Source organism: Vipera ursinii, assembly GCF_947247035.1.
Source record: "Vipera ursinii genome assembly, chromosome: 5".
NCBI classification, from domain to species: Eukaryota; Metazoa; Chordata; class Lepidosauria; order Squamata; family Viperidae; genus Vipera; species Vipera ursinii.
In genome coordinates this window covers 30,849,322-30,874,979 of record NC_139518.1, presented here as the reverse complement: position 1 = coordinate 30,874,979, position 25,658 = coordinate 30,849,322, and the positions used below count along the sequence as shown (strand labels likewise).

The 25,658-nt window shown below is 37.2% G+C and overlaps 1 protein-coding gene across 1 annotated transcript in view; it reads left to right on the top strand.

The window, feature by feature from the left end:
* The window catches only part of COL4A3 (collagen type IV alpha 3 chain), a gene marked incomplete at both ends in the record, with an annotated part of 74,670 nt that overhangs the window by 34,795 nt on the left and 14,217 nt on the right, over positions 1-25,658 (top strand). Inside the window, 22 exons of the mRNA XM_083364943.1 lie at positions 512-553; positions 2,547-2,634; positions 2,973-3,008; positions 3,178-3,342; positions 5,812-5,904; positions 7,546-7,641; positions 9,975-10,045; positions 10,897-11,085; positions 12,620-12,788; positions 13,115-13,207; positions 14,539-14,643; positions 15,027-15,124; positions 16,795-16,945; positions 18,048-18,161; positions 19,959-20,126; positions 20,325-20,414; positions 21,522-21,656; positions 22,726-22,824; positions 23,319-23,408; positions 24,178-24,314; positions 24,405-24,531; positions 25,250-25,330. Coding sequence (XP_083221069.1) covers positions 512-553; positions 2,547-2,634; positions 2,973-3,008; positions 3,178-3,342; positions 5,812-5,904; positions 7,546-7,641; positions 9,975-10,045; positions 10,897-11,085; positions 12,620-12,788; positions 13,115-13,207; positions 14,539-14,643; positions 15,027-15,124; positions 16,795-16,945; positions 18,048-18,161; positions 19,959-20,126; positions 20,325-20,414; positions 21,522-21,656; positions 22,726-22,824; positions 23,319-23,408; positions 24,178-24,314; positions 24,405-24,531; positions 25,250-25,330 — 2,437 coding nt within the window. The remainder of the gene's footprint in view (positions 1-511; positions 554-2,546; positions 2,635-2,972; positions 3,009-3,177; positions 3,343-5,811; positions 5,905-7,545; positions 7,642-9,974; positions 10,046-10,896; positions 11,086-12,619; positions 12,789-13,114; positions 13,208-14,538; positions 14,644-15,026; positions 15,125-16,794; positions 16,946-18,047; positions 18,162-19,958; positions 20,127-20,324; positions 20,415-21,521; positions 21,657-22,725; positions 22,825-23,318; positions 23,409-24,177; positions 24,315-24,404; positions 24,532-25,249; positions 25,331-25,658) is intronic.

The window sequence follows — 25,658 nt, the reverse complement described above, 5'->3', positions numbered from 1 at the left end:
TTGGATTTAATTGTTCATTCCACGTACAATGTCATCCAATTAGCCTATTTCCATTTATATGTCATAAAGAAGGAAATACAGTACTAAATGTAATTCTAGAATAATAGTTGGAAATGGTTTGCAAAGGACTGGATATAATAAATCTCTTGTTTTTACTCTTGTATGCTTTCTCCATTACAGTAATATACTTTACTACTAACTATTCTGTAATGTTATTGATTTTTACCACAATAGTACAAAAAGCTTCTGCAGAAATAAAACTGCAAGTAAACCTGAGAAACAAATGGATATCTATAAGTAAAACAAGCCATGATTATAATAACTAATCACAGAAAAAGGCAGGCATTTAGAAAAATTTAAGTTAAAATTGATTCTAATTGTTAAACATCCATTCTTTTAAACATGATTTTCAAATAGCTTCAAATTCTGTCACTTACATAAATCCATTACAAGAAATGGCAGTATTTTTAATAATTATTTCAACCTAAGTGGTTTTTATGTTTTTATGCAGGGGATGAAAGGTGAAGTTGGTCCTATGGGAAATGAAGGTCCAGTAAGTACTAAATATATGCACTGTAACATTTTGTTACAATAAGTTTAAATCATTTATTTATAATATTTATAAACTGCCCCAATCAATACAGACTCTGGATGATGTAAGAAGATGCAACCAAAACCAAAACAAAACAACAACAATAATAATAATAACAATAACAATAATCAGCACAGACTGACTACAAGTAGCAGCATGAAAAAGTAGCAGTAATGGTGCATTGGAAGACCTGCAAGAAATATCATTTGCCTGCAAGGGAGAACTGGTGGGACCATAAAATAGAGAAAGTCATAGAAAATGAAGAAGTTAAATTGCTCTAGGACTTTACAATTCAAACAGACAGGCATCTTTCACATAACACCCTGGACTTAACAAATGTTGATAAGAAAGACAAAAAAAGTCTGGATAGTGGCAGTGCCTGGAGATAGCAGAATAGAAGAGAAAGAATTGGAGAAGATAACAAAAGGTAAAGACCTACAAATAGAAATAGAAAGACTGTGGCAAAGGCAGGCAAGGGTAGTACCAAAAGTAATAGGCGCCTTGAGTCCAATCCCAAAACAACTGGAGTGACCACTTGAACAACATTGGTGTTGACAAATTTGCCATCACTCAATTGCAAAAGGCGGCTTTACTGGGAACAGTTTTCATCCTGCGACAATATCTGTAACACCACCAAACATCCAGATCTGCCTATCCCAGGTCCTTAGTAAGGACTCGATAGGTAGACAAAAATGCCAAACCCAGTCTGAACATCTGGCTGACTGTGCAATGATTAACAACAACAACAATAATAATAATAATAATAATAATAATAATAATAATAATAATAATAATAATAACAATAATAATAATAAACAACTAATTCAGATGGTTGTCAAACAAAACTAAGAACTTTGTAAAAGAATGGAGAATTAGAACTTCTGAGGGTAAGGTCTTGCATATTATAAAGTGTAGACCACCAATGAGAAGTCCTGCCATCTAGTCCATATCCATGATCCTCTCAAGAGGGGAAAACCTTGAATACAGCCTCCTTCAATGTCTGATCTGAACAGGCATATTCCATTTTGGCTTCCTAAATGGTAAATAAGGGACACGGTGGCTCAGTGGGTTAAGACGCTGAGCTTGTTGATCAGAAGGTCGGCAGTTTGGCGGGTCAAATCCCGAGTGCTGCGTAACAGAGTGAGTGCCTGTTACTTGTCCCAGCTTCTGCCAACCTAGCAGTTCAAAAGCACGTAAAAATGCAAGTAGAAAAATAGGGACCACTGCGGTGGGAAGGTAACAGCGTTCCATGCGCTTTTGGCATCTAGTCATGCCGGCTACATGACCACGGAAGACGTCATCGGACAAACGCTGGCTCTTCGGCTTTGAAACGGAGATGAGCACCGGCCCCTAGAGTCGGAAACTACTAGCACGCATGTGTGGGGGAACCTTTACCTTTACCTTTAAATGGTAAATAGTGCATCAGATGAAGTTCTCCCTATTTGTTTGAACCCCCGAGCCATGAACCAACACTTTTAGAGGAAATACAATTCATCAAGAGTAACAACCAGGACTCTTGTGTACATTTATTCTTGTCTTTAGATGAGTTGAACCTGATTTTTTATCAGTGCTTGGTTATTTCCATGTCTGAGTTTTGCCTCTGTGCTCTATTCCCTTAACTACTCAAAAAAAAACAAACAGGCAGCAACTTGAGTTCAACAACAAATTATAGATTATTACACCATAATCTGTATTAAACATATCAACCTAAACATAAACTTAATGATGAAATGTTTGGGGGTTGCTTTCTTCAGCTATAAAGCCACAAAAGAAAGAAGTCTTTTCAGAAGTATCTGAAATTCATCCTAGAATATTATTATAGAACATTCATCTTAGAATATCACACCATTTATTATACCAGCTATTATTGCTAATGAACGTCATCTTCACTTCATTGTTGAACTTCTTTCCCTTTCTTTTTCTCTCCACATTTTTGTCTGTCCCTCTTTTTAAGACTGAGTATTATGATGGATTACCTGGAATAAAAGGAAATAAGGGTTTCTTAGGATCTCCAGGACCTAAAGGTCAGCGTGGACCAATAGGTAAGAGACTATCAGTTTTAGGAGGAACTAACCATGCTGCTCAGAAAAAAGCATCTTGCATAGTAAATTATTGTCAACACTATAGTGTTACAAAGTAAGTAGAAGGGAACAAAAAACAATATTCTTTAAATATTCTTTCCCAGTCTCAGGAATCCTCATGCAGTTTCGGTGCACATTGATTTTGTTCATATAAATGGGGTGTGTGTGTGTGTGTGTGTGTGTGTGTGTGTGTGCATCAGAAAAGTATCTTAGATATGTACCAGTTTGCATTGCTATCATGGGACAATTGAAAAACAATATCAATATTTCATTGATGTGAAATAATATTACTTTTGCAGGTTCACAGGGTCCCTCTGGTGCCATTGGAAGTCCAGGTATGTATGTTACTCAAAGATAAAATTATCTCAGTAAAATGACTATTATTATTAAATAGCAATAGAAATTAAGTATTATTTTTCTTAAGTTATAAATAAATCTTCACTGACAAGCACATTACAAAACCAGACATAAAGTGCATTTTAACCAATGACCGTGGTTCAATAGGTATTTCAAGACCTGGTCTAAGGGGTGTGCCAGGTTCTCCAGGCCTCAAAGGAAAGAAAGGAGAGAGAGGACAACCAGGAACTGATGCTATTGGACCACCAGGACATCCTGGATTTCCAGGCCCACCTGGCCCAGCAGGAACAGTAGGTCCTTTAGGACAACCAGGTATAAAAATATTATTATATTATTATTGTAGTGCCAAGTGTGTGGTCAAACTCTAAAGTACAAAAGCTGCCAAAGTGTTGGACAACTGACTCTCTGGCTATCTTGCAGATCCCAAGGCATCTTTGGTTTACCAAAGAGCTCTGGGAAATGCAATGAAATAGTAGAAAGGATGATTGGAGCAGAAGAACAGCAACATATAAGAGCCTACAACATGACCATATGGGCAGCATAGTTTTCTTATTTCTGCCTGACCATATGGATAGATTGTGCCCCAGCAAAATTGTTTAGGATGAACTTCTCCCTTTGGGCACCAGTAGGCAGCAAAAGCTTCCCTTTGGCTACTGTCAATTATTTGGGTTGATATCATCTCGCTGATCAAATCACTCAAGTTTGCTTAGGTCTGGATCCTTATGGGCAGGATTTAATGGGATGATTGGAGCAGTGTTTTGCAATGTTACACGGGACTCATCTGGCCCTATCAGTTTGAAGGAAGTTGATAAGTTATTTGCAGAATAAACTATAAACCCTTATACTGTCTGATCTATGCTTTTCTTAGCTTTTTTGTGAAGTGAATCGGGGTGTGGATCCAGGAGACAGTCAAGCGTTCTTGAGGTAGAAGGTTATAAAAGCTGTCTTGGAAGAGATGGTGGCACACCACTCTAAAGAGATCTTCCTAAAGATTTTTTGTTTCTTTGACAAAATGTAGAGAAAGTAATGGGGATTAAATTGTAGAGTGTCATGCAGGAAGCAAATTAGTGTTAGCTCTATTCTAGTTCAATTAATCTTCAACACTTTTATTTCGTATATGTGTATCTGTTTGCCAAGGAATTCTTTTAAAAAGTTTACTAGTAATTTTCAGGCTGGATTATTCCAGTGTCAGTTTCCCATGCAAATTAAATTTTAATTTAAATGTCTTTCCCAGTTTTGTCTATAAATGTTTTTCAGGCATCAGCACTGGAAAAGGGATTTTCTAAAATATGAGCAGAATTTCTGCCAAACTGCACAGGGTGATTGGGGGTCAGGTGGCATACAAGTCTAATATTAATATTAATAAATACTAATAGATGTTTTAATTTTGCCCATAGTGATTTTTAAGGTAAGAACCAAATTTCTATTTGATTCCAAACAGAAAAGGAAGTTAGCATATAAGATCAGTAATAGAGTGCAGGAGAGTCAAAATCCCCATATAAAGGTTATAATTTAGATAAAGCATTCTGGCAGCCAGGCCATCCCATAAAGGTTTTCTCAATATCCTTCCAATTTATTTAAAATGCATAGTCATTTTTAACATATGCCTCCCTTTGAGAATTTAGATCAGTCTTACAAGCAATCCAGAAATTCACCACAGATTAGCAATTGATACAGCAGCCATGAAAGACATGGAACAGATATTCAAAAGTCATGTCTCTATGCCAGGGGTTTCAAACTCAATTTCATTGAGGGCCGCATCAGCATTGCGGTTGCCCTCAGGGGGCCAGGTGGGTATGGCCAGGGTGGGTGTGGCCTAGTGGGTGGGCATGGCTAGAGTGCATATGGCCTACTGGGTGGGCATTGCCAGCTCTACATCGTTCATATCAAGGTTGTCTATGGGGGCCTGGGCAGGAGTGGGACAGATCTGAGGTTCTCTCACAGAAGGAGGGTCTCTGGGCCAGGGCCAAGGCAGTGGGGGCCATTCCCTCACTGTTTCCAAGATGGCTTTGCGGGCCACATGAAACCATTTCGCGGGCCAGATCCGGGCCCCGGGGCTTGTGTTTGACATGTCTGCTCTATGCATACAAAGATCAAAATAGCGTAAGCGTATTCCTGGTGACATTCTATGGAAATGAAAGTTGAACTTTGGAGAAGCGAGATAGGAAGAGTATTGACACTTTTGAACTTTGGTGTTGGAAGACTCCTAAGAATACCACGGACAGCCAAGAAAACAAACAAATGGATCATCAAACAAATCAATCCATGAAGATAAAAATGATCAGGTTCACATTATTCTATCTTGGACACTTTATGCAAAGATCTCTGGAGAAGGTTTTAATGTTGGGAAAGATGGGGGGAAAAGAGAATAATCAAGCAAATGTCCTTGCAAGATGAAGCCTTTGTCACCTCAGGTAAGCCTGTCCCATTAGCACCCAGCTCAGGGCAGACAAGAGTAATTTTATTCTTTATATGCTGCTCTACTTCAGCCATCTTAACATACAAAACAACTCAAAACAATATTCACCTTACTATTTCAGGGGAAGCAGGTATTCAGTAATTACCTTAGAATAATGAAGTGGACATATCAAATATTTTCCTCTATTTTCAGACCTGCTGACAAAAAGCTAAACCAACAAGAGTAACTTGGAATGGTTTCCATCTTCTATATTGTTAATGCTATTAAATGAATTCATCTTTAACCACAGAAAGTAATATCAATTGCCTGCCATTGCTGTTATGAACAAGATAAAAACTTACATTCTATTTCACCACAAACAGGTACAATAACTTTTGAAAAAGGTCCACAAGGAACTCCAGGAAGCCCAGGATGTATAGGTCCTCCAGGCCTATTAGGAGATGATGGAGAAAAAGGTCAGATCTTTTGTTATGAATATATTTCTAAATTTTATTAGTTTGAGAATTTAAACATACATAGTAATGGGATTAGATCAGTTTTTTTTCTGTCAAGGCAAACAGAGTTATATCTAAATGACCAAATTGCTTATAGTAGCTTAGTTGTTGGTATTATTTTTATTTTATTTATTTTATTTACTGACCAAACAAGATGTACCATATGTTGCAATCAGAGTGTTGAAATTTAATTGGGAAGATACAGATTTGTGATGTCTGCTACTTTTCACATTAGCCATCTTCGGATCTCTTTCATGCCTATAATCTTAAATTAGGGAGTATTTCTGGTCCTTAGCCATTAGAGAGAATGTAGGAGCAATTGTGCAGAGCTTTAGCAGAATCATCAATCCTACCAACCAAGAAGTCTAAAAGTACATTTAGGATTGCCTCAATTTCCCTTAGTCTTGTGAAAAACAGGATAGATTACTTTAATTGATTCCTGATCCCTGCATGTACATTCTATGTCATCGCCAGTTCAAATGTCACAGATAAGTATCCATCCATGATAAGGAAGTTATTGAATCCCATTCTCAGCCCCCAGTTAAAACTTGGGGAAAGCAAAAGTAAAAGTTTTAGTTTCTTTCACAAAACTAATGGAGGAAGAGGAGGAGAGGGGAGAGGAGAGGAGAGGAGAAGGTGCAAGGTATATTTTGCTGGTAGACGTTACATTGAATGGATTTATTCACACAAGACACATGCACAGTTTAAATGAATATATAGTTGACTGAATTAATCCAATTTAGTGGTAATGTTAAGAACCAGGTTTCTTCCTAGCTATGGCAGCACAGTGAGTGACTTGGGTCAATCACTATCTCTAAACCCAAATTAACTCACAAGTTTTTGTTGTGGGAAAAACTGGAAAGAATGCTGTGTATGCTGCTTGCAGCTCTTAAAGGAAAGGCAGACTATAAATAAATAAAACTAGGATTCTGAGGACATATAACATACTAGGGTAATTTGTAATAATGCAACATGTTGTGAAAACTCACAGGCAGTTCTGTGTGGTACATAAGCATGGTAATTGTTTCTCAGAATAACCTGTCTTGCAGGTTTGCTATGAAGATCAAGAGCAAAGTTTCATTTGTGCTACAATGACCACTTGAAAAACAGAAGACCAAACATCTGATTAAAAGGTGTCTGCACGATCCAATCTGGATTGGTCACCGGGACCAGAAGTTTCATCTTTTGAACTAGAGAGAGGTTCCCAGAGGATGGGGGCTCCAGCACGACTCCAAAAGCTCGAAAGACTAAACCTCTGGTTCTGGTGACCGACCCAGATTGGATCCTGCAGCATTACCCTGGGAGACAAAAACATTTGCCTTCATTTGTTCGAAAAAGATGTCTCTTGTTGCAGTTTGAAGCAGTATTATCTTTTAATAAGTTGCTTGCTGTTACAATTATTGTACAAAATTATTTTGACATCTGCTCACAGAAACTGCTACATTGTTGAACACAAAAAAAGATTAATAGCCAAAATATGACATTATTTTACTTCATCTTCACTGCAGATGACTATGTAGGTTTCTCTAAGGCCCTTATACTTTTGATACAGTGATGATTTACCCATACATTTTTTTCACATGTGACAAAATGTTATTGCAGGTGAAGAATCAGGCCCATGTACCAAATGTACTTATAAAATTGGACGCCCTGGCCATCACGGTGTTACTGGAGAAGAGGGTCAGCAGGGTAGGAAAGGTAAAAAATGAAGATGATACTTAAATAGTACTAACGACTGAAATATACCAGTCGGCAGGTTTGGAAGTGGGAGACCTGAAAATGCAATTACGAAATATTTTATTATCTATCGATTTGATTATTATTTAAAGCATGTACTCATTGCATTGTTTGATAAAGGGAATGACATAATCAAACAAACAAGAATCAGAAAGCTTCTGGGCACTAATAGGAGTATAGTGTAAAAAGGATGCCTCTAGTAGACTCATATGAAACATGGAGGGAAGTGTGTAGTGGGGTGCCCAAGGACTTTGTTCTAGGCCCAGTGCTCTTCAATATCTTCATCAATGATTCAGACGAGGGGATAGATGGGAAACTCATCAAATTTGCAGACGACACCAAGCTGGCAGGAATAGCCAACACTCCACAAGATAGGTTTAAGATACAGGAGGATTTGGACAGACCTGAACACTGGGCGCTATCTAACAAAATGAAATTCAATGGTGAAAAAAAGTAAGGTTCTACATTTAGGCAAGAAAAACCAAATGTACAGGTATAGTATAGGTGGTACCTTGCTTAATAGTAGTAACTGTGAGAGGGATCTCAGAGTCCTAGTGGACAATCACTTAGATATGAGCCAGCAGTGTGCTGCAGCTGCCAAAAAAGCCAACACAGTGTTACAGTGCATTAACAGAGGGATAGAATCGAGATCACGTGAAGTATTAATACCACTTTACAATTCCTTGGTAAGGCCACACTTGGAATACTGCATCCAGTTTTGGTCACCATGATGTAAAAAAGATGTTGAGACTCCAGAAAGAGTGCAGAGAAGAGCAACAAAGATGATTTGAGGTCTGGAGGCTAAAACATATGAGGAACGGTTGCTGGAATTGGGTATGTCTAGTTTAGGGGTAGACAACGTTGGCTTTTTTATGACTCATGGACTTCAACTGCCAGAAGTCCTGAGCCAGCCATGCTGAGAGCAAAGGGAGAGGTTTCCAAGCTGAGCCATGCTGGCTCAGGAATTCTGGGAGTTGAAGTCCACGAGTCATAAAAGAGCCAAGGTTGCCTACCCCTGGTCTAGTTTAATGACGAGAAGGATGAGGGGGGACATGATAGCAGTGTTCCAATATCTCAGGGGCTGCCACAAGGAAGAGGGAGTCAAGCTATTCTCCAAAGCGCCTAAAGGCAGGACAAGAAGCAATGGATGGAAACTAATCAAGGAGAGAAGCAACCTAGAACTAAAGAGGAACTTCCTGACAGTTAGAACAATTAATCAATGGAACAACCTGCCTCCAGAAGTGGTGAATGGTCTGAAATGGTATAGGGTTTCCTGCCTGAGCAGGGGGTTGGACTAGATGACCTCCAATGTCCCTTCCAACTTCTTCTTCTTCTTCTTCTTCTTCTTCTTCTTCTTCTTCTTCTTCTTCTTCTTCTTTCTTCTTCTTCTTATTATTATTATTATTATTATTATTATTATTGTTATTATTATTAATTAGATTTCTACTAGATGGCTGCAAAGAGGCTGAAATCTCTAATCTTTTACTGCTATTCAGGTGTTACCTGGAATCTTGCAGTCTGGTTCTGAATAATTCAGGGAACAACAGGGCAGCCCTGGATACGGGTGTGCAAAACCTTCAGATTGATTTCACATTTCAAGCAGAAGGAATGCCTCCTGCTTTGGCTCATCTACATTAAATAGTCCTGAAAAAAATAATTAAAATTCTGCCACGTGTAATAAATTAACATGCTGCCAGAATGTAATACACTTAAAGAGCAATTATAGAATTTTCAAAGCAAACATGATATTTTCTAAGGATGATCAGGGGACAGGAGGCTAAAATGTATGACGAACAGTTGCTGGAATTGAGTATGTCTAGTTTAATGAAGAGAAGGACTAGAGGTGACATGATAGCAGTATTCCAATATCTCAGGGGTTGCCACAAAGAAGAGGGAGTCAAGCTATTCTCTAAAGCGCCCGAAGGCAGGACAAGAAGCAATGGATGGAAACTAATCAAAGAGAGAAGCAACCTAGAACTAAGGAGAAACTTCCTAACAGTTAGAACAATTAATTAGTGAGCAGGGGGTTGGACTAGATGACCTCTAAGGTCCCTTCCAACTTTTTGTTATTATTGTTGTTGTTGTTGTTGTCTTAATACCAAGACCTTCTATTCTCAGAAAGGATGAAATATATTAATATTTTTATGATCAACTTTATTTTTTTTTGTTTATTGCCTACTCTGTTATTATCTGCTTAAACTGTATAAACAGTGGTAGCATTTGTTCAGGTGCTTTATGCTGATTTATGATTAAATTTAAATTATTTTTAAATGTTAGTATTTTCATTATTCTAGGTGTGGAAGGAATATTTGGTCCTAAAGGATCCCCAGGATCTCCTGGGCAGACAGGGCCTCCTGGAGATCAAGTAAGTATCTTATTGAATCTCTTTTATAATACTTTGAATGTAACTGCAGATTTAACCAGTGGGGGCTTTCTGAGCCAAATGCATCAATGTATTGATAGATGGAACTCTACAGACACATATTAAACTGAAAATATCTAGTACAAAATGCATATTATTCTAAAGACCTGTTAGCAATGCTCCCCAGAAAGTTTTTCTAAACAGTAAAGACTGCTCCCCACCTATCCACCATGCAAATTACAGTCAGTTTTGTTTATTTCATTTATACTAGCACTTGCAGTTGAAATTCTGAAATCTGTAAGATCTACAAGGCAGGACAAAATTTAGTTCAACTTATACCAAATAATTTAAGTCTTCAAATATTTAAAGAAATAAAACATGGGCCTGCAAATTAACTAAGAGCCACTGCAACTGACAAAAAACATATTTAATATGGTCAAAGTATTTTGTCCAATTATGTTCTTCAAGTGCTGTTCTGGATCAAATGCAATTTCAGAATAATTTTAAAGTTAGCCTCAATATAACATATTTCAGTCATTTAAGAATAATGATGATGATAATGGACCTTGAAGGTCATCTAGTCCAACCCCCTGCTCAGGCAGGAAACCCTATACCATTTCAGACAAATGGCTGTCCAGTCTCTTCTTTAAAACTTCCAGTATTGGAGCATTCACTGCTTCTGGAGGCAGGTTGTTCCACTGGTTAATATATTAACCAAGCAAAGCATAGTTAAGGATACTTTCCCTGTCATCGCTAAAAGAAATAACTGGTTTACAGGACAATATTCCGTTAGCAAAACTCAGATGCATCATATGCTTTTTGTTGATAAATCACGTTAATTGTATGTGGTCTAGGGATTTACAGGCCTTCCAGGAAACAAAGGTCTTAAAGGATCAAAAGGAGACCCAAACTTGATGCATCTGGAAGGTCCCAAAGGAGATAACGGAGAACCAGGAATCAGAGGAAACACTGGAGAAAAGGGCTTGGATGGATTACCCGGGAAACCTGGACAGAAAGGCAAAAAAGGTTCTGCTGGAACACAGGTTGGTAACATGCCACTTTCTTGGTTGTGCCTTTTTCAGTCTTACCATTTGTTCTATTCTTTTATTTGATGGATTGATGGATTAGGTGCCATCAGGTCATTGTGTAGACTGTTAGCGATCACATAGATTTTCTCCCTGATGATCATTCTTTGGTGTATTACTTTGAACCTCTTGCAAAGGTTATTAGTATTTTTAGATATATTGATGTTATCTATGTGGATGTATTCTTCCCTTTAATCTTATTATGGGATTTGAAGAATATGAAATTTATAAACAATAGTGATGATCAATAGTAATGTTTTTCCTTTTATAAACATTCATATACACTTTTATATTACATTTTTTATATTACTGAAGAAAAATGTGTTGTAAAGTTTCTCTTACTAACTTTTGATGTTCAAATACTCATTCCCTGATCGCCTCATGATTAGATTACTGTAATGAGGGCTACATGGGACCATCTGTGAAGGCCATCTAGAAGCTACAGCACAGCCGGGATATGACAGCACAGATAGTGAGCACTGCTTTATGCTGACGTGATTCTACTGCTTTGCAAGCTCAACAAGTTACTAGTCTATTTCTGTGTACACTTCAAGATGTTGGTTATCACTTTTAAAACTCTTCATGTCATGGGGCCTGTCTGTCTGAGAGACTTTTTATCTCCAATTCTTTCTGTCCCTCCCAGTCTGATCAGCACCTGGGTGCCCTCCAGGTACTATTGATTGAATAATATCATCTTACAGACCCAGGAAGCATGTTTAGCATCACCTGCTCTCTGAAATGACAAACCCTCAGAGATTCACATACCTTCCACACTTGTGATATATTTTTTCCCCAGTTTTTTTACTTCTGTTTCTATATGTTGCTCTTTTTTGTTTGCAAGTGATCCGTAATTGCTGAGGAGTTGGGCAGCCTCTGCAAGTAGATAAATACATTTATAAAATAACATTGTAATGTCAGTTATTTCTGTGCTGGTCATAGTTGCACAAATGCATAACTTATGTAATTGTAAAAGATTTAATACCTTTACTTCCTTTCGAACCTGTGAATGCTATTTGAATCTCATACAACAATACATGACCTCATAGATGAACAACTTTTTGACCACCTACAAACCCACTAACGTAGACCTTAGAACCCCTTTTTAAATTTGCTTTTCAGCTACCATTTTAACTATTGTATTTTGGGGAAGAAGGATTTTAAAATGTGATGTGCTTCCTTGGTACTTTTAATACCAAGATGATTTGGTGCTTTGGAATTTTCTATGCCCCAACCTACCTTTCTTCCTGGCTCCTTGCAAATATTTTTTTAATGAAGCCCTTACAGGGTTCTCAAACAGAAAAGGATGTTTTGTAATATTTAAGTAAAGATACAATAAATATAATTGCAGATAATCATGCTGTCCTTATGATCACTTGAGATCCCCAGTGAGACTTAGAGAACTAGTGTGTCCATTGCTGAAAGAAGTCAACATAAGCTTCAACTCAGAAATCAGTTAATGCATACTAAACAATGATTTATAAATTATTTGTAGGGATCTGATGGTTCAAAAGGTGACAGAGGATTACCAGGATCAGTTGGCAGCCCAGGTCTTCCTGGTAAGATAGGGCTAACAGGACCACCAGGATATGGACTTCAAGGAAAGAATGGTTCAAAAGGCTCTCAAGGAAATCCTGGATTGCCTGGGTTACCAGGTGTACCCGGTGTGTAATTTCTCATTTCATTCCCATTGTCTTTACTGAAAAGTGTGGGTTTGCTTGTGATGTATTTATGTAGAATACATTTAGACAAAGTCTGCCCATCCTACCAGATCATATAGGGGTAAACATGGCCAAGACCTGATGGAAAACTCATCTACTTTGACTTGAGAATGGCATTAATTAACAGGATTTTCTTCCAATGTTCAAGCACAAGAGAACCAGGCTTGAATAAATGCTTGAATAAATTCAAGATATATAGTGTAAGTTGTATGCTTTGTTGTTCTTACTGAAATTGGAAAATATCATCCATTTTCTTACACATACTGAAGGTTCTAAAGGGGACCCTGCCATAGTAAAGGCAATTCCTGGACCACCAGGGCTTCCAGGGCCAGAAGGTAGACAAGGACTACAAGGAAGAAGAGGTAAGAATTATTCAAACAGTGCCAAATTTCAGCATATCTCACATTCAGCATCAAAATAAAAGGCTGTGAACTCCATCATCAAGTCAACACTGTCTGGACTAGCATTGAATCACAGCTCTAACACTGGGAATGGTAATTATTTCCATTACATTTAAGGCAGCAAGCTACCTTAAATAATCAAGGAGGTATACTTGATCATATGGTGTTATATTCTCATAGAAAGGAAAAGAAGAAAATTCAAGAGGAACAGGCAAAAGGCTTCCATAATTGCCTTTCCAATATCTATGAATTAAGGCAATCACCTTGCTCTAATGATAGTAATCTCTGAAATTAAGCATTAGGCATATACGGTTTAGCCATTAGATTTTTTTTTTAAAAAAAATTACCGGTATGCTATTCTAGCCCAGAGCATATTTTTGCATTCTGCATTTCCAAATTGTATTCAGTGGCAAACCACTGATTTTCAGTAGCATAATTTTTGCGTGGTGGCTCAGTGGGTTAGGACGCTGAGCTTGTCGATCAGAAGGTCGGCAGTTTGGCGGGTCAAATCCTGAGTGCCGCGTAGCAGAGTGAGCGCCTGTTACTCGTCCCAGCTTCTGCCAACCTAGCAGTTTGAAAGCACGTAAAAATGCAAGTAGAAAAATAGGGACCATTGCGATGGGAAGGTAACAGCGTTCCGTGTGCCTTTGGCGTCTAGTCATGCCGGCCACATGACCACGGAGATGTCCTTGGACAAGCGCTGGCTCTTCGGCTTTGAAACAGAGATGAGCACCGGCCCCTAGAGTCGGAAACTACTAGCACGCAAGTGCGGGGGAACCTTTACCTTTACCTTAATTTTTGCTATATCATTTAAACTTCTCAGTTGTGACGTCTGATGTCACTGCATTATTTTTATATCCCTTGTAGATTACAGAGATGAAATTTTTAAGAAAGCATAGCCTCAACTGCCAAAATATTGCCTGCCTTGCTTATCAACAACATGTAATTCAGTCCTGAGCCAAATCCACAGAGTGAAATATTTCTAAAGGAAAACCAGACAACAGTCTATACTGAACATTTTTATCCTAATAGTGTAAACCACTATTATGTAGTTATTAAGTATGACTAAGTCTGAGACCCCTCTGCCCAGCTTTTTCTGAGCTGCAATTTCTCATATATAGGTTTTTTGAGAACCATCTTTTATGATATGATGTATTTGGGATGTAGTTTCCCTGTTATCAAGAATTGGGTGTCTTCACCAGTAAAATCTAGCAGCATTATAATTTTAAGTATTGTAAATTATTTTAAAGCTATAGAATCCTTTTGATGACTGATAGTTACTATTTTGATAGGTAACATGGGATCCAGAGGAGAAAGGGGTGATCCAGGTCTTCCTGGACAAGATGGGGATCCAGGCTTAGCAGAGAATGGATTTCCTGGTTGTTCTGGTCAGAAAGGTAACATATTTTATGTAAAAAAAAAGACAGGATTTGGTCTGTATTATAATAATCTACATTAGGATACTACATCTACATCATTTTCAATAAGCAGATTGATAGCAGTTTGACATTAAAAGGTCCAATTCTCTATGATTTGTTCTGCAGGTTTGTTATAAAAATAGAAAACAGTTTTCCTTGTCTTACGTTACTTTTGAGATTCTGATATACTTGTTTTCTCTGCTATAATAATAAAACTGATATTTCTTAAATTTGCAAGAAAGAGTTTGCATATTATTTTATAATGTATACTTAGCAAATTCTACACAGATTAATGTCTGCAATTGAACGTTTGTTTGTAAAAGTTAGTAAATACTGGCCACTTGATAATATTTTCTTTATAGGAGATAAAGGAACTCAAGGACCTAAAGGAGTACCTGGTTGTCCAGGAAAAGCAGGGAATCCTGGCTTACCTGGAAAATCTGGAGTGCCGGGAGAAAAGGTTTGTTTGACAATATATTATTTTAGAGAAAGAGAGATGGAGAGATAAATGGGGAAGGGGAAAACAAGTTATCCATGTGCATTTTAAAATAGGCATGAATAACCGGTTAACAGAGATAATAGAATAACAGAGTTGGAAGGGACATTTAGAGGTCTTCTAGTGATGGAGCACCTACAACTTCTGAAGGCAAGCTGTTCCACTGGTTAATTGTTTTCATTATCAGGAAATTTCTTCTTAGTTCAAGGCTGGATCTGTCTTTAATGAGTGTCCATCTGTTATTTCTTATTATGCGCTCATGTCCTTTGGAGAATAGGTTGACCTTTTCTTCTTTAAATATTGGAACATTGCTAGCATGTCATCCCTAGTTCTTCTTTTCACTAGAAAAAAAAACTTTGTTACCTTTTGAATAAATTGTTTCCCTGTTTCCATGTCCTGGCAATTAGAAAGGGATAGCTATTTAACTGATTTTAGCTCTGTTGTATTATGCTTAGTTGTTTGTTTGTGAGATGGGTGGCTATATAAATCGAGATGGGAACGAACACAAGTTGTGGCTTCCTGCCTCCTGTGTCTCAATAGGACAATGACACTATCCTCTAGCCCAGGTGTTCCAACCGGGGGTGCGAGACGATATTCCAGGGGGTGCGAAACTTGGGTTTAGAAGCTTCAAAATTATAGTGCATATGCATAATCTGTTATTTTGAATTTTTGTAAGGGGTGCAAGAATATATCAGAAGCGTTCTATGAGTATGGGGAATAGAAAAGGTCAGGAGCTCCTGCTCTAGCATGTCCAACCACAACAGATAATGAAAGGCTTGCTCCTGCAATCATGAACCAAAGTTTCAAAAACGTTAGTGTAAATTACTTTTGCCCAGCTGAGTCCATATTCAATCCTATGATGAAGCTTGTTGGAAACTTCAATGTCTAATTGCAGAGTTAGCGAAAAAGCCACATTTGTATAGTGTGGGGAGTGTTAAGATAATGCTTGAAAGTTGGCTTCATTTAAGTAATATTCTCAGTGTTCAGAATTTCTTCAACAATCTTGATGTTATGAACTTTAAAAAATATTTCAGTATATTAGATATGCAACATAATTCTTAATATATTTTAACAATTTCTTGCTTGGGGATATTGTAGTTATCAATAACTGCAAAGCTGTGCTGTAATAAGCATGTTAGACTTTAAGATGTCATAAATGTTTTGATTTTCCCACAATAAAGTTAATGTAAGAACACCTTCATTCCATTAATATATTTCCTTTATTAATTTAATTATTATAACTAGTGATGCTGCATTATCAACATAACATATAAACAAGACATGAATATATATTGTATATAGAGAGAGTGGGAGAGACAGAGAGAGACAGAAAGGAAGACAGGATTTATAAAGTGTTACTATACAGCTATAGAAAAGTGAAAGAGCAAGAAAGTATATTTGTGTTTAATTCTAAACACAATTTAATTAAATCAATCTGTTAAATCCACAGTATGTGTAATATTAAAATAAACCATTTGTAATGAGAAAAGACAGGTAAGTAAAATCGTTAACTCCAGTCCCATAGCTTTTTGTGATGAAAAAGGCTAAAGAGATATAAGGAAAACTAGCAATGACATCCTGTTTCTCTTAATGCTTAGATGTAATATTATATTTTTTTTTCTTTTGTGCTTCAGGGTGAACCAGGTCCATTTATTCCTGGACAGCATGGAAGTCTTGGCTTACCAGGAGAAGAAGGGAAGTTGGGTGAAAAGGGTGAAAGAGGATCATCAGGTTTACCTGGACCTCCAGGTCAAAAAGGGTTTCAAGGTGCTGATGGCCCAAAAGGTACATTCTCCCAAATCGGATGATATGATGGACCATATCTAGATATACAATAATTAGTTAGCCTTTCTACCACAGAGCTGCTATTCTGGAAACAGTCACAAAATTATCTTGACATATTCAGCAGTAGAATTCACTATTATATCATATGGTGATGGCCGCCATGGTCTCAGAACAAGTGATGTGCAGAAAGTGAGTTTTGATTCAGTGGTGATAAGCTAATAGGCCATGATCTAATTATCTGATATTCTGACATTTCATTAGCAAACTATGGCTGACATTTTCAGAGGCAAAGCCATCTGTTTGGCAACTCACAAAAACTGAGCAGGAATTAATTGATCAATTAATTAATCAAACTAATCTCTAATTGAGCCATGCCACTGTGACAGCCTATTAGTTTTGATTATCCTCTATTTGGAACCACCTATTTCAAGTTAAGTCAGTCTTACATGAGTAGCTATTTTAGTATTTAGTATTTTGAAATTGAAATATTTCTATTTCTTTTTCCTATCAAGAGTAACTAATTTATTATTCTGGAAATTGTGACACACCAGAATGGTGAAAATATTCATAAAATGCAAAACTATTGCTTTGGCTTGAAACAACCTGTTTTAATTTTTAAAAGGGAAGTTTTTCTAAAACATGTACACACCTGCCATGGAACATATTCTAATAACAGTCACAAAGTATCTTAAGATGTGTTCCTATGTAGAAGAAACTGCTCTAACTTCTAATTGCTAGTGAGAAGATAGATGAATGACTGCTAATTGCTGATATCCTGGTTGTAGTTAAATAACACCTTGTCCTCTTATAATATTGAACTACATAACCCTCTGAGTCCAATCTTAGCCTAGAAGGGTTTTCTAAAGTATTTCTTTTCTTATTGCCTTGATCAATAAAGTCTTACATTCATTTTTACATTCTCCCTCTCTCTCTCCCTCTCCCTCTCTCTCTCTCTCTCTCTCCCTCCCTCCCTCCCTCCCTCCCTCCCCTCTCTGTCTCCCCACTGTTTGAGTGAGATTTGTGTTCTGGAATATAAGAGAGAAAAAATAAAGGTTGGAGGGTACTAATTTTAAATAAACTGAATATGATGAATATCTTTCAGGGGAGCTTGGAGCTCCTGGAGCTCCAGGAGAAAAAGGTCTTCCAGGAAAAATTGGTCACTGTCTCATTGGTTTACCAGGAAAACCAGGTCAATGTGGAGTAATGGGACCACAAGGTAACAACATACAAAAGTGTCACGAAAATGTATTAAAAATTTAATAGTATGGTATATAATAAACACAGTCCTCTGATAGCCTAACCTGTTCTTAACATCTGTTGTGCAAGGTACATAATGGTTATATTCAAATGTGGAGGGCACTGCATCAGTGTAAGTCAAATTAATGAAATATTTACCATTTTTAGTATAGTGTTTTGAATATAAAAATCTAACCCACAATAAATTGGGAAAAAATCAAATGAAAGTGATCATAATAGTCATTATTTTCACTAGCACAAACAGTTAGCTGCAACATAATTGCAGAAGCCTTGGTGGAGCAGTGGGCTAATGCCTCCTTAAGTAACACCAGCTGCCTGCAATTAGTGCATGTTCGCACCCCACCAGGCTCAAGGTTGACTCAGCCTTCCATCCTTCCCAGGTAGGTAAAATGAGGACCCAGATTGTTGGGGGCAATAAAGCTGACTTTGTAATAATGCCGCTGGGGGGGTGGTGGTGAAAGCCCTAATAAGCAGGCATATACATAGAATGAAGGCTACTGCTAAGCTTGTAAGCCGCCCTGAGTCTTCGGAGAAGGGCGGGATATAAATGGAATTAAAATAAAATAAATAAATAAAATAATTAGTTCTAGTATATACATGCCAATTTTAACAAAATACAATAGTTTCCTTAAAGCATGGCCTGGCAAACAAATGGCAACATTATTGCTCACCAAGATCGTGCAGTGAGCACCGTGATGTATCTATCACCTAGGGATTCTCTAAATCAGTTATACAGGTAGTCCTCATCTCACGACCACAACTGAACCCAAAATGTATGTTGTTAAGCGAGACATTTGTTAAGTGAGTTTTGCCACATTTTATGATCTTTCTAGCCACAGTTGTTAAGTGAATCATTACAGTTGTTAAGTTAGTAACATGGTTGTTAAGTGGATCTGGCTTCCCCGTTGACTTTGTTTGCTGCATGTCATGTTTGCTGCATGTCACAAAAGGTGATCACATGGCCCCAGGACACTGCAACTGCCATAAATACGAACCAGTTGCCAATCATCCAAATTTTGATCACATGACCCTGGGGATGCTGCAACGGTCATAAGTGTGAAAAATAGTCCTAAGTCACTTTTTTCAGTGACTTTGTAACTTTCTACAGTCACTAAACAAACTGGTATAAGTCAGGGACTATCTGTATGAAAGGTTCAAACCATAGACATTTTCTGGCAGTTTGTTTTATATACTTGCAGAAAATATGTTGGGGCAAAAGTAGACAATTGTAGTACCTAAAGAAAATGGTGATTCACTGACAGGGAAATTTTAAGTGATATATTATTGATTTTTATAGTTTTGATGTTTGGAGTGATTAAAATAACTGCTTTAGTTTGGATTTGGTTTTGTCCTGCAAGAGAGAACAATAATTAATATGCTGTTAAGGCAAAATATTCATACTTTATCAATGTAATGTTGGTGATGTGCTAAATTATTCTGCCCCTGATTTCTACTAGCATTTTATAGAAATAACACAAAGATAAAAGTCAGTGTTGGGATGATCTGCTTGTTTCAACATGAATCTAATGATCCAGTGAATTTTGGATTGGTTGTATTTTCTTGTCATGACTATAAGACATTTCCTATTACAAAATACTACAAGAAACTTTTTAAAATGTATTAATAGGCTCTGTGTCCCCACAGGAAGTGTTGACCTCTATTTTGTTTATAGAAATGCTGATGCAATCCTTCATTTTGGTAAAAGGGAGCCTATTCTTTTCTGAAAATTTGAATCTGGTAATATATGTTATTTTAGGGATCAGAGGAACAGTAGGAGCCAAAGGAGATCCAGGTATTCCGGGATTAGATATCCCAGGATTTCCAGGACAATTTGGACTTCCCGGATTACAGGGCCCTGAAGGAAATAAAGGATTGCCTGGCATCAAAGGACAACGTGGTAGGCCAGGAATGCCAGGCACACCAGGTAAATGTTCCTTAAACAAGAAGAATCTTGATATAATTAATGTATTCATTGCCATTTAATAAAGGTCATGTTATATTATTGCCATAAATGCAAATGATGGGGTTCTTTTTGAAGTTTCTTTCAAAGGTCATGCAATGCCTTTGAGTGTCTATGTAATGCCTCTTATATTTATGGATGTGTTTGGTTCACTTCTGGCAGGTTTCAGAGGAGAAAGAGGTTTGATGGGACACGTGGGTAGCCCTGGATTGCCTGGTACCTCTGGAAATCCAGGAATCCCTGGAGGCAGAGGTAGGTTGTGCAGTGTTTGCCTTACCTGGGGCTCTGGTTCTAAAATATTACTCCATAGTCCATCCTATGTGAACTGACAAAAGGCAGAGAGGAGTCATTCTAAGATCCATCAGTAGAATCGTACTTGTTTTCCATCACCATAGTAGTTTAATTAATTAGTTTCATTTCAGCTTAATTGTCATGTCATTTCTCAAGTAGCCCCTGTGCATTGAAATGTGGAATGGTTTGGGGGTGTTGCATGAAAACTGGGCCTAAAAAGTAAATAATTGGTTGCAAGTAGCTTTTCATTTCTCTGTTATCCTTAGAAGCTTTCCAGGTTTTTGAGAGCACTCTTGGGAATTTACTCTCCTTCCTATTTGCTCCCCTACGGAGGGGGGGATAGAACGACAAGATTATTATCTTCAGTCAAGCTTTTTGTATAATTAATTATTATTATTATTATTATTATTATTATTATTATTATTATTATTATTATTATAATGGTCCTATTGTTTTTATTTGTATATCTATTTCTGTATGTAGAAGCATGGGGCATAAAATAACCAATGAAATTAAAAAATATAGCACAAAGAGGTAAAAAAAGAGAATGCTTTCAAAGTAAGATAACAAGGCCATTATGAATATTCCAAATTTCCTTTCTATTTCCTCTAGTATAATTGTTCGAAAGTTAAATCAATAAATGGCACCTAGGAAATCTCTGGAAACAAGCAAAAGAAACAAGACTGTTTTTGTCATTAAATATTCAGGAGTGAAACCAATACTGCTCCCAAAACTGAAAACGCAAACCTGTTGGTCTAATTTTTTTCCAGTTTTAGACGTAATGGAAAAACTTCAACTGGAAGATGAATGGAGGAATGAATGATGTACAAAGTTTAAAATATAGAGAATAAGAATATACCACTATCAGGGTTTTTCATCTGTCAACCTGTATTCTGAAACGTACATAAATATATTCAAGTACAGATTTTTGAACTGTCCAGGAGATTGGACTCAATGTTTAAATACCTAACACTGTATTCTGTGCTTCCTGAGAATCTCTCGGTCTCATTTAGCATTTGAATCTGATGGCAATTTTTTTTTACATCCTATTTTATTTCTTATTTCTAGGTTCTCCGGGCTTTCCGGGACCAAAAGGAATGAAAGGAACTTTAGGAGAAAAAGGTGAACCAGGTGATAAAGGTCCTCCTGGGCTATCAGAATCTAAAGAGATCTATGGAGATAAAGGAGAGAGAGGAAGTAAAGGTATAAAGCAATACTATCACTATGATACGTATTCTGCAGGTTTTCACGATGAAATTCTGCCTTCACTACAGTATGTTCTACAAGTGGCTAGTTGTTGCTTACAAAATAGAACCAGCATTGTCCAAAAAGGAATTTAATCCCTTATCTTCATTTCCCAAGGCTTGCAGCTACACTTTCCCCCCTTCAGATCTACAAAGTAGATTGAGGAGAGGAGAGTAGTGGAGCAGGAAAGGCTAAATGTCATCCTACCACTTTTGCACTGGAAATTTCATCGTTATAGGTCCACTTTCCAAAGAAAAGGACACGCTTTGAATCTATGTGACAGAGATGGGTTGTATAGTTCTGTTTATTTATTTTTAATTCAAACATTTCTATGGCTCCCATCTTAGAATACTAATCTGAACAACATTTTCACATAATATGAAGTTTATTACAAGTGAAGATTATTATTTGAGTTTTGAGTAGATATAGCTTGGTTCACCTATACTTATTTCACCACAGTTTATTGAATAAGCCGACATTGTAAATAATAGTTTATGAACCTCAGTAACTAAGTTCATACAATGTACTAGGACAAAATAAGCAAATTATGGGATATTATAATATATGGATGCAATCATTATTAAAATGCAAATAGTTACACAAATGTAGCAGATTATTTTTATTTATTTTATTTTAATTCCATTTATATCCCGCCCTTCTCCGAAGACTCAGGGCGGCTTACAAGCTTAGCAGTAGCCTTCATTCTATGTATATGCCTGCTTATTAGGGCTTTCACACACACCCCCAAGCGGCATTATTACAAAGTCAGCTTATTGCCCCCAACAATCTGGGTCCTCATTTTACCTACCTTGGAAGGATGGAAGGCTGAGTCAACCTTGAGCCTGGTGGGATGCGAACCTGCACTAATTGCAGGCAGCTGATGTTACTTAAGGAGGCATTAGCCCACTGCTCCACCAAGGCTCCTTTATACTACAAATTTACCATTTCATGTCAACCTTTTCTTTTCTTACTATTCTAAAACAAGAAGATACTTTTTTTTATTTAATTCTATTCATTGCCACTGTAGGACCTCCTGGAAGAACAGGACTCAAGGGAGAAAAAGGTCAGCAAGGTGTGCAAGGATGTGTGGGTCCTGTTGGACCACCGGGTACTCTACGGCCACCAGGTATGTAGGTTTGCTTTGATCTCAGATTATACTAGCTAGATATTTCTGTTATTCAGACAATCATGTTAAACCAAGATCTAATCAACACTGTGTCTCTAGGACTCTATGTGCGCTTGTGCAATGGTTTGGTATAATGTACAGATAGTCATCAATGAATGCATATGTGCCTGAGGATAAATGGGGAAATTAATAAAAAGGAGAAATCTGCTTATGAATACATCTCAGTTTAACTTGAAACAAATATGAATTCAAATGTCTGAAATATCAGACTTCTCCCAATATCTCATTATTATTATTTTCCAGAGGTAGCAATTGTTCTTAGAATAATAAAGTCAGCGAAGAGAAACTGGAAGACACAGAAGCAATAGAAGAAAAAATGATTGAGGGCTACAGGTTCTGAATATTCTGAAAGACACCATAATGACTGTGATAAAGATTTGTCAATCACATTTTAATTCTATACCATTAATTTCAACATTAATTATCTTTTTTAGGAGCTAAAGGAGCTAAGGGACTTTCAGGAATTCCTGGAATATATGGATTGCCAGGAATTCCGGGAGACAGAGGAAACATGGGAATGCAAGGTAATCGTGTTAAAGTATCTAAATTATCATTATAGTAATACTAATGCAGTAAAATTTAGTTTAGGAGGCCTTGGGTGCAAGATTATCCATAGACTATATGCTCCATATATGTAAAAATCCCACTCACATTTTATGCATGTGCAAAATACAGAAAAAATGTATAATGCACACATGTGTAATTCTACTCCAGTTTTACAACACATAACAAATGTAAAATACTGATGCATAAAATCATATTTGGATTTAACAGACAATTTGCCTTAATGAACATTCTCCTCCTATTGGTCCATTGCACTTGTGATTTAGTGTAGAATAATGATTGGAATGACTGATACTGTAAGAGCAAGAGTTCTCTATATCAATAGCAATTGGGTACAACTTTATTTTCATTAACAGGTTGTAGAGGTATATAGAGGTAAACTTGAAGAAACTCAGGTATATAAATATCAAACTAGTCACGGGAAAGAAGAAGAAAGGAAATTCAGAATAACTTCAGATGAAAGCCCTGACATGCTTTCAAGATGTTGATGCTATATTCTGTAACAACAACAACAACAACAAAAAGAGTGGCAGTAGCTTCACATGGGGCTTGAGAGATAAAAGAATTTATATTCAAGGATCAGATCAGATCAGAACACATATCTCATTTAATATTTGTATTAAATGATTTTGGATCATTGGGACGGACCTTCACTGAAATTTCAAATAGATCAAAGTGAAAAAGTAAAAAAAAACAAAACACAAACATTTCAATGTTATGTCATTTCAGGTCCTAAAGGGCAAGAAGGTTCTTCAGGTTGGCCTGGATCCCCAGGTGTAGCAGGCCCACCTGGCTTTCCTGGTATTCCAGGAGATAAAGGAGAACCCAAACCTGGTACTGGGCCTCCAGGAAACCCAGGACCTAAGGTACAGAAAACTGATGTTAGTTTCCTTGTATCAGGTGGTGTTTCCTTGTTGGTCTTTTATTTACTATTTTATTTTGTCCCTACCTGCTAGGGTAATCCAGGTCTTCTTGGAGAGAGGGGAAGAAAGGGGGCAAGTGGATCACCAGGCCACCCAGGTCTTATTGGAGTACCTGGACTACCTGGAAACAGAGGGGATACTGGTTTACCAGGAATTACAGGTAAAATAGAAAGGTCACCTCAGTCTTTTTGTTGGCCAGGTTTGGTGGGTTGAGAGTCGTAAGAGGCCAATTCACAGACCTGAGAGATTAGATTTGTAGATTATCTTTTTCCCCCTTTGCTTTTTAATTAAGACATATTGTTCTGGAACTCATCCTATAAGTTTCATGTTTTTTCCTCAAAATGTCAGGTAGCTATACTATATCAGTTTTTGCAATCTTGATTATGTTAGGCTAGGGAGGTCCTGTTCTTTCTGACAGATAAAGCAGAAATGACCATGAAAGTACACAGCCTCACATCAGGATGGACAAGATGGTCCTGCAGTGGGCAGAATCTGCAGATCACCAGCTTCTCTTAGACTCCTCCTACAAATTAGAATACCTGTGTAGGAATTTGCATTTTGTTTTCTGATGGAAACAGCCACTTTCTTGCCAGATCACTTTGATTCTGCTCGTTTCATTGGAAAGATAGTACCAAGAGGAAGCCTCCATCGTGAGGAAGGGACCTCAAAAATTATTACCAGTGTCTGGTCTCAGGATCAGAGCAAGAAGAGTGTTTGGTTGAGGCCATAAAGTAGGGCATTTAATTGTCTATGCTACTTAAGCAATATGGGAACACATAAGTACTTATATTCAATGAAGGAAAAAGATGGATCCACTTCGCTTGCTCCTTTACAATACCCTTTAAAATTTTTGTCAATGTGTTATATTCTATTTATAGGACAACCAGGACCTGTGGGCAGTAAAGGTAACAAAGGTAACAAAGGACTACCAGGACAAAATGGTGTTAGAGGACCTCCAGGTTTGTAAATTGTTAGACTCTTTTGTTTCTGAACATTCCCCATTTTTCACTGTTGAAACACACAACCATTTATTTTTTAACTAGTTTTATCTATCTAAATAGAGAGCATGAAAGTCTAAGAACCTATTTTATCTCTTCCAGGTTCTTTTATCTCTTATCCAAAATGAAAATATTTCTCCTGTATAATACAGTTGAGAAGCACAGGTGGCTTATGACCCATAATGCAAAATGAAATCCATCTGCTATATATCATGTCGCATAGATGCACAGATGCAGAGCTTTGCAATCTATAGAAGCAGTGAAACCAAATTAATTGAACATATGGCAT